The sequence below is a fragment of the Crocodylus porosus genome, unplaced genomic scaffold (genome assembly GCF_001723895.1).
Source record: "Crocodylus porosus isolate Cpor-Errol unplaced genomic scaffold, CroPor_comp1, whole genome shotgun sequence".
NCBI classification, from domain to species: domain Eukaryota; kingdom Metazoa; phylum Chordata; order Crocodylia; family Crocodylidae; genus Crocodylus; species Crocodylus porosus.
Genome location: NW_017728919.1, coordinates 1411765 through 1420502, shown reverse-complemented (window position 1 = coordinate 1420502; position 8738 = coordinate 1411765). Strand labels below are relative to the sequence as shown.

The window sequence follows — 8738 nt, the reverse complement described above, 5'->3', positions numbered from 1 at the left end:
AAAAGATTGCTGCTGTTTATAAAACTGGACTCTCGTCCCCTCTCCCGAACCAGAGCGATCGATTCAAAACGCTTGGCACAAGACGCTGATGGGAATCCCTCGTTCCACCCAACCCCACCTGGAGCTTTGCCCAGAGCACCTTCAAAAGGTCAAAGTCTGTCTGAGGCTCTGCATCCCATTGGCAAATGCGGTTAAAATCTGCTTCCTCCAACCCCCACCCACCCCAGGAAGCCAAAATTAGAATATCACTGTATTAAAAACACCCCCCCACCTTGCTTTTTTTTTTTTTTTTTCAATTTGGCCTCTCTCTTGGTTTGGAGCTTGCGCAGCGCAGCCAAGCCCCTGTCTGAATACTGTCACTTTGGGAGACTGCAAGGTCTACTTGAATCCAACATGTAGTGTTTCCCCCTCCGTGCAGGTGTACATGTGTGACTTGGTTTAAATCGGTACAGAACGGTGCCCTGCCTGAGAGAGAGCGCGCGCGCGGGAGGGGGAAAAGCTATAGGATGATACAAGGCTTTTTGTCCTTAAAGGGATTCTCTGAGGCAGGCACTCCAACCAGCAGCGGGTCACTCCGGGCATGCTGCTCACAGTAATTCATTAGCTCAGAAGATGCTTTGGAGACCTAAAATGTTCGGAGAAAAAGAGAAGAGAGACACACAGCAGGGTTAGCAACAATGCGGGGGCATCCCCACCGGCTTGCACAGCAGCTCTCAGCCCAGGCGCAGCCACGCTTGACCCTTCCCTAGGCCACAGAGCGTCTCACATGCTTAGGAGGACCCGTGGCTGGGGATCCCAGGCTGCGCTGCCGGAGAGAAGTTGTCACAAGTCCCAGGTTTCACAACAGAAACTTGCACAACTGATCAGAAATGGAAAAGGGGAAACCGAGGCAGGGGAAAGCCCTGCAGAGTGGGTGCCCGTTTTTAAGAGACGCTTCTTCCGTCTCCCATGAGAAATTCTCTCATTTGGAAAACTCCTGGGGGAGACGAGGGAGAAGGAATGCGCATCTCTGAAAGTGCCCATTCTTCGCTGCTAAAAATGGAGCCTTTCAAACCACAGCACCAAAACCATCAGACACTGTTACTTAGGCTTCAGTTTATTTTAGTTCCAAGATTTATTCTGAGAACTTGGAGTGATGGCCCGGCGAGGACGCGAGGGGAAGGAGGGAGGACAGAGATGCACAGTTCAGGCGCTGGAAGCTGGGGCGTGGGGCGAGGCTGAAGTCCAGGAGGTTGCAGCAGCTCTGGAGACTGCAGCCAACCAACCCCGACACCTTTGCTACCCATTTTGGAGCACAACATCCCCAGTCACACATCTGGCCCCAGACACGACCTGCCAGAGCTGTAACTGTCCTGGCTCCAGGCTTCCATTGCAACAGCAGAGCCTGCCCCTGCAAACTGGACCCGCCGCCAGCAAGAGATGCTTCGCTGCCAGGAATGCTTCTTTTATGTCCTTGTGATGGACGCAGTGAATAGGGAGGCAGGAGACCCAGGCCCTGGTCCTGGCTTGGCTACAGACTCTGTGGCGTTGGGAAGTCCTTTCCTTTGTGCCTCAACACCCCCTGCTGCCGAAACACGCTGCCTGGCACTTCTTCCCCTTACCTGGCTAGGCTGCAGACCTTACAGGGCAGGCAGCCTCTTCCTATACGGCTGCACTGCGATCAACCCAACCTCGCCCGAACTCCCCAGACGCTACTGTAACGCTCTATTAATAAAGCAAGCCCTGGGAGTCTGCAAACCAGGGCAGGTGCCTAGCACCTACTTTAAATAGCTCGTGCTTGAACACGCAGCCCCGATCTGCTGGGAGAAGACGAGAACAATCTGTTCTGCAGCAGGTGACAAGGTCGCAACTCCAGCTTAAACCACGCGGGCTTCACGGGAGGCTGTGATACGACTTCCAGGGTGAGGGGCCGGGGAGGACGACGACTCCAGCAGGAGTGGTGTGAGAGCAGGTGCCCTGGAAACTCAGCACAGGTCCCAAATGTAGCACGGACGGAAGTGCCCGGTGCCAGGGAACACAGGGCACTCTGCTCTCACCACGCAGGCCAGCTCAGCTGCGCCAGCCAGATGCTCGTCTGGGGTCAGGCTCCAGCTGGAGCCCTCCCGTCGGCATGTCCAGGCTATGCATGAAAACGAGGGCCTTGGGGGTCTGTCCCTCTCCTCTCACTCAGCTTAGAGCCAGAAGCTGCAAATTACAATCAATCTGCGGCACCCATTGCCATCCAGGCTGCTGGCAAAGCTCTGCAAACTGCTCGCCCAGGCAGCCGGCCTTCCTCCTCAGCCCAGGAACATGAGTCTGCCCCAGGGCTGCACTACAAACATGACTTGACTTCCTGTAACTTTAGCTATGAAACCTTGGGAGAAGCAGCTGGAGGAAGGAGCCCGGAGGGGACAACCCCTCAGGCCTCTGCTCTGGTGTCCCCGGGGCTGGCACATGGACTTCTGCTCCGGGTTTGCTTTGTGGCTTAGTGGTCTTCTGCAAGCTGGCGGGGCCAGCGCATCTTCTCCACTGCCCTAAATAGTGACATGTCAGAGGCTGGCTGCTGCTGCTCCTCTCAGCACAGCGTCTGCAGTCAGTGACGTGTCCAGAGGGAGGTAAGTACCCCCTCGCCCCCAGCGCAGCGCCAGGCACAGTCTCTGACCCGCCGCTTAGTAATACTTGGAGAGTCAGCAGTGTCTGTGCCGGGGAAGCCCTGTAATTTGCTCTGTCGTCCCTAGAAGGGCCTCTCAGACGGTGCATCACCGGAGTCTGGAAACCGGGGCCCCAAAAACAGCTCCGAAACCTCAAGCGGGGTTTAAAAAACAGGATTTCCCAGCAGCAGCTGCCCTTCCCACGCATCCAATGAATCTCTCTCGGGGAAAGGAGCGGGAACTGGGAGTCCAAGAAAATGCTCTGCAACCAGAAAGCATTTCATTTCTGTGCCGGGAGGAGCTGGTGCATGTTAAATGCACAAGGTCTGAGGGTTTACTGGCTCCTTCGCTGACACCCACAGGGTTTTCTTGCTGACGGGAGGGGACTTTTCAGGAGCAGATCCCGGCACTCGGCCCCCACCTCCACCTCCTCCTCTCACATTTGATTACAGCCCACCGGGCCCTGCAGACAAAGCAAACCCTTTGGGGTAGAGGCAGTGGTGCTGGGCACAGCTGGACAACGTGGCTCCTCTGTGGTACACGAGGAAAGCAAGGCCTCCAAGAATGACCCTGAGCATCTTGTTTGCAGGCTGGAGGGGGCTGGGAGCAGGTGAGGACAGGCCTGCCTTGTCTACAAACTCAGGAGCAAGCGGGCTGGTAGGAGACAGCCCACAAGCTGGTAGCTACCCTGCAGCACTGGCTGCCCGCTGGGACCCCCGTGGGACCAGACACAAGTACCTACAGGGTGCCCAGAGGACCCGAACCACCCCTGCACAAGCACTGTAGTGCTAGGACGAGATGCCTCACACCCAAGGCAGAGAGATGCTGTATTTAGCTTCCAGCCTAAGGAGCAGCAAGCACTGAGAAACTCTAGTGCGGGGAGCCTTTGCAGCGGTCTGTGCCAAGGCAGGGCAGAGCACGGTCAATGCTGCCAGCCTGCATGCGCATATCCGCCTACCTGAGACCGCTTGAAGCAAGCAAGCCCAGGACCCCGGAGCAGCACCGGCATGACGTGAGCCTGTCCAGGCCCCTGGTTCCTCGCTCGGCAGGGAGCCTGAGCTGACGTGCATGCTGAGGTCGCTGGGTTAAAAGCCAGTTGTGACATCCGTACCCAGGGTGGGACGTGCCCTCCCGAATAGCGTGGATGTGGACATGCCTGTAAGCAGCAGCCTTCACCGACACATGCTCTAAGTCCATGCCAGAGCAGTCACGCCTGGATCTTCGGGGTCTCCCAGTGGTGAGAGCCAAGAAAAATGGAGTAATTCTGCCTCTGCTCCAAACTAGTGCTGTCCCTTCTTGGCTTGTAACCTGGAGCACTACCCCGGGGGCAGATCTGAACCCGCTTCTCAACTCTGCCCTTGGCTGGCATGGCTCAAAAACAACTTCCCAGCCGTGGGAGGTGCGCCAGCAGGAGGTTCCCGTGATCCGTGCTGGGATGGACTTGTGGGCGCTGCATGCAGGCCCCTCTCCCCCCCCCGCCCCACCCCCCTGGGAAACGTGGCCCTCCCAGTGCCCGTCTCACCTTGATCCGCTCGATCCCGGCTTCGATGCGGAGCTGCTCCACCAGCTTCCGGGCCTGTGCTATGTTGTTAGTTGTTGACATTGTCTGCCATCGGTTCCGGGCCCCGGCACTCGAGAACGCTAGAGAGAGCGCAAAGGGGAGAAAGGTTGGTTCGCTCCATGCCGCAGCTTTCCCGACGGCTGCGGAGAGCCCCGGGGCAGCAAGGCCTCGCCGCTGTGCACCCAAATCTCACACAACACCCACGAGACAGTGGCTCAGGCTGCACTGAGGCCCGTGGTGCTGCGTGGGAGGGGACCCTCTGGCTCAGGGCCGGGCACTTTTGTTTAGTGTCACCTGGGATTTTTCTTCAAAATCCCCTTCACTTGGGGTTTTAGCACCAGGCCTGGGTGCCCCCCACCTCCTAACAGTCCCTCTCCTCCAACTGACCACACCCTTAACAGCAAAGCAGCTGAAGCAGACAGGCTGGAGCAGGGACAATTATTAATCCAAAAGGCAACACTCTCAGGCGGACGGTTTGGCAGATGGGGGGCTGCAACCAGTGCTTATCTTGCCCACTACACATATAGATCTAGTTTGATACTTGGCCCTCCAGCTCTTCCCAGCCTACCTCTGCTCTGTTGATATACTGCGAGTGGTGCCCAAGACCCCTCAGCACTGCCATGATACCCGTGCATGCCAACCTTCCCACCAAAGGGGGATTTTCCAGCTGGTGCCTTTAAAGCAGAGCAAGGCAGAAATGAAGCTAGGGAGACCAGGGAGGCCACCGGGGTGTAAATGTAGATGGCTCATCGATGGAGAGGAGGGGGACGATGTGGCTGACAGGAGCAGCAAAGACTCGTACGTACGCCCAGGACAGGCAGGGCACAGAAAGGAGGCCAGTGCTGCTTGCAGCGTGCAGAAACAAGGTCAGGCTGATAAGCGGCTGCAGAACTGTTACTGGGATACTCGCAGCATGACTCGCAGATGAGATCTTGCACAAAACCTTGCAAAACAAGGGCTCAACTGAATGCAAAAGGCGAGCAGAGGAGAGCAACGTCCTCTGGCTGGAAGGAAGCCCAGGGAGATACCTCACTTCAGAAAACTTGGCTGTGACCTGGAGTCAGAGGAGCAATGGGAAGGCACTGCCTTGCTGACTTCAACGGGGGAGTCCCCTCGGGGGCTGGGGAGCACTGCAGCTTTGCCCGAATGGGACCGCAGAAGCGACCGAGCCCTGGCGCTGCTTCTGAAGGTCAAATACACGACCAGACTCCTTCAGTAGCAGCTTGCAGGGCTCGGCTGTGCAGCACAGACGCGGTGCCCTCAGCATAGCGCAGCCTTGGGTTTCACCTGCCGGTCGCCCGGCTTTGCGCTGCCTCCAGGGCTACCCTGGGATCAGAACGAATCTGCAGAGGGGGCTGGCTGCATTTCTGCAGCTGGAGTTGTCATACAATCCTCACGCAACCCTAACGCTCGAGAAGGCAGAAACCTGCCCACGAGGCCAGTAAAAACAGCCCTGCTCTTGCTGCTGAAGTCCCTGGCACAGGAGCTGTCCGGCAGCACGCACAGCCCGCTAACCTTTGCCACAGCTTCAGCCGGACTTGTGTGGCCAGCCCTGCTTGGACCCCAGATGCCCAGCACCCGCCGGCAGCATCTATACTCGCATGGCAATTTGAGGTGCACTTCGAAGTCGTACCTTTGCCCAGGCCGAGGGCGACTCAGCCCTGACCTGCAGGAAAATGAGGGGGACGGAGAAGAGAGGGAGCAGGGCGTCAGTGTGGCCTCCTTGCCTGCAGCCCCCGTCCTGGCTGCCAAGCCCCGGGAAGCATGGCCGACCTTAAAAGCACTCAGGCCAGAGCCCGAGGTGACTGCGAGCCCTGCTCCCAGACCCATGGCCAGCCCCCTAGCCCGCAGAAACCGCTGCAGCTCTTTCCAACTTGGGCAACTTCAAAGCAGACCCAAACCGCTCTGCTTAAGGGGGGGAAAAAGCGGGCATCTGTCCCACTGCATATGCTTATGCAGCTCAAACAGTCTCAGCTATATTTAGCCCTTAAAAGGGTGCATTATAGACCAAAGCGGCACTCTCCGGGCCTGTTTTGCTTGGCAGACGCGTGCGATCCTCGCCAAACGTTCAGCTCCGTGACAAATTCCACTCATGAATTTCATTATATTTGAGGCTGGAGAAAAACAAATGGGTGGTTCAGCCAACATTACTAATTCTGCTGTTGGGCTCCTCCGCCTGCCAGCAGAAAGGACTCGACTTGGAAAACTCCCACCTCCTCGCTGGTGGAACATCTTCATCAGAGCAACACAGCGAGCCCTCAGTTACTGGGGAAATGGTCTGCAATCGCATTTCAGCAGGGCAGGCCGGGCTTTTTAGGGGGGAGGTGGGGAACAGGGATGGAGAAGAAGAAACTGCCTCACACACTGATTTTTCAAGGAAAGAAAATGCAGGACAGATAAACCAGCCGGTTTATAGGATCTGCCCCGTGCAGAGAGACAACCCAGCTGGTTTATAGGATCTGTCCTGAACCCAAATCCCCTTGTGGCTCTGCAAGTCGGGGCACCCCGCTGGCTGGAAATTCAAGCAAACTTCAAACCAACCGTCCTCCACAGGCTCCCCTCACAAGACCAGGACGTGGCGGTCTCAAAAGCTTTGCCTCTCCTTAGTATAATCCCTATAATCTTCTAGATCTGTGGTTCTCAACCCACGGGTCATGACCCAAAAGTGGGTCACAAGAACGTATAAAAAGGTTGTGAACAAACTTTAGAAATGGATTATCCTTTCAAGGAGAAAAACAAGGGAAGCTGCGGGTTTTCCCTTGCAGGCTGGCAGAGCTCCAGCCTGCAAGGAGCTGCCTGGGGCCTTCCCTGCCCCACACACCGGGGGACTGGGGGCCGGGGGCAGCAGGTCGGGCGTGAGGGGCACGGGGTCGGGACTGGCCACTGATGTTTACAAATGGGTCCTGATGCAAAAAAGGTTGAGAACCACTGGCCTAGATGTGTGCTTGCCTCAGCCTTTGCTTGGATGACTCAATGCTCTGGGTTCAAGCCAGCGAGGCTGCACGCAATCCAGGACTGGATCTTGTCTAACCAACAAGGCAGTCAGTGCTCTTCCTCCCTTTCCCCCATAAAGCCTCCAAGCAGGCTTCAAAAGCTGCTTCCCAAGGCAGCGTTTCTAGGTGGGACAGAACAGGAATCCCCGGTTCCTTCGCCATGCTCAGAACGAAAATGCCAGCAGGCTGTGATGCAACTCTGTGAGCCGCAGCACAAGGAAGCCCATGGATTTGCTAAGAGCTATGTATGAATTAGTACCGATACTGCTAGTATTGCCAAGACTCCTGTGATACTGGCCCTGGGAAAGGCAGGCTGGTTGCCCCCTTCCTATGGCTAGCTTTAGGGCAGCCAGCTCCCCTTGGGGTTTGATCAGAGATGTCTGGTTTCTCTCTCTAAAGAAAGAGAACTGGGGGCAGGTGAGAAAGAAAGAGGATTACTGGGCATATATTTATAAGACCAATAGACAGGACTGTCAGGAAAAAGTCCTCTCTGGAGGACTCGGGTACCCAGGTTGTTGTCATGTTGGTCTAGAGGCAAAAGGAATCAGAGCTCATGGTAGAGGTGATCTCTCTTATTAGACCAACTAGATTTTTGAAGAAAAAAATACTAATTGCAAATTTTCAGGCACAAGCACCCTTCCTCTCTGGTGCCTGCGCAGGCTTTAGGAATGGGGGAGAGTTGTTTCTGGACAGAACCAGGTAGTGAGCCTGCAAGGCCTTGTTTGTACCAGTAAAAGACAGGAGCAAAAAGGGCTTGCAGGTTCATTTTCAGACAGGAGACACTCTCTACAAGCAAGTCTAGCAAAACAACGAGGGCTGCGGACTCAGAGTGAACCGGTATGGTCACAGGTGTCACCAAAGGCAGCAGCTGCTACCGGTTCCCGCAAGTGCTTTGCATTATACAACCCTCTCATTTTGCATCTCTTCTGCTTCCTTTATCATCACCTAGCTGCATTCCTCTGCAGGACAGCAGACCTGTATGGCTCTTTAGGTGAAGACAGACCAGTTTCTCACTGCGATGCGATACACTGGCCACTTCCAGAGGGGCCATCCAGCTCATCGAGTACTTTGGGAAGGGCAGTGCCTTTTCTGCAATGCATCACAACACACAGCATTAAGATATAAGACAGACTACCAGCTGCAGTGAACTGTGAAGAGCAAAATACGAGAACCCCAGGAAAAAAATCAATCAGAGTAAAGATGATGTACTATATGCCAGTGGCAAAGCACTTATAGATTAAACTACTATTTTTTTACACAGCCTTTCTGCTTAGAGATTGGAATAAAATAACTTTGCACTTCTGGAGAGCTGGGTATTTCCAAAGTGCTGGGAAAATGTCAGCTCGTCTTTGCAGGGTCACAGTACAAGGTCACACTGGACAGGAGTGGTGCAACTCGGGCTCTACCCAGAATAAGTCCAATCAATGTGGCTGCTTCAGGAAGGCAGCAAAATTCCTACTCTGCAGCTTTTGTCGTGAGATAAGTATTCCTGAGATAAGCAATGTCTAGCAGACACTGAGTGACACTTGCAGAAATCTCCTCTCAAGTCTTACG

At 55.3% G+C, this 8738-nt stretch overlaps 1 protein-coding gene across 3 annotated transcripts in view; it reads right to left on the bottom strand.

Moving 5' to 3' along the window:
- Positions 1-294: 294 nt before the first annotated feature.
- Positions 295-8738, bottom strand: part of GNG7 (G protein subunit gamma 7) — a 77749-nt gene continuing 69305 nt past the window's right edge. For all 3 annotated transcript variants that reach the window (XM_019538305.1, XM_019538306.1, XM_019538307.1), the window contains 2 exons: positions 4153-4271; positions 295-625 (listed from right to left, as the gene is read on the bottom strand). In XM_019538305.1, coding sequence (XP_019393850.1) covers positions 500-625; positions 4153-4233 — 207 coding nt within the window. In that variant the 5' untranslated portion in view covers positions 4234-4271 and the 3' untranslated portion in view covers positions 295-499. The remainder of the gene's footprint in view (positions 626-4152; positions 4272-8738) is intronic.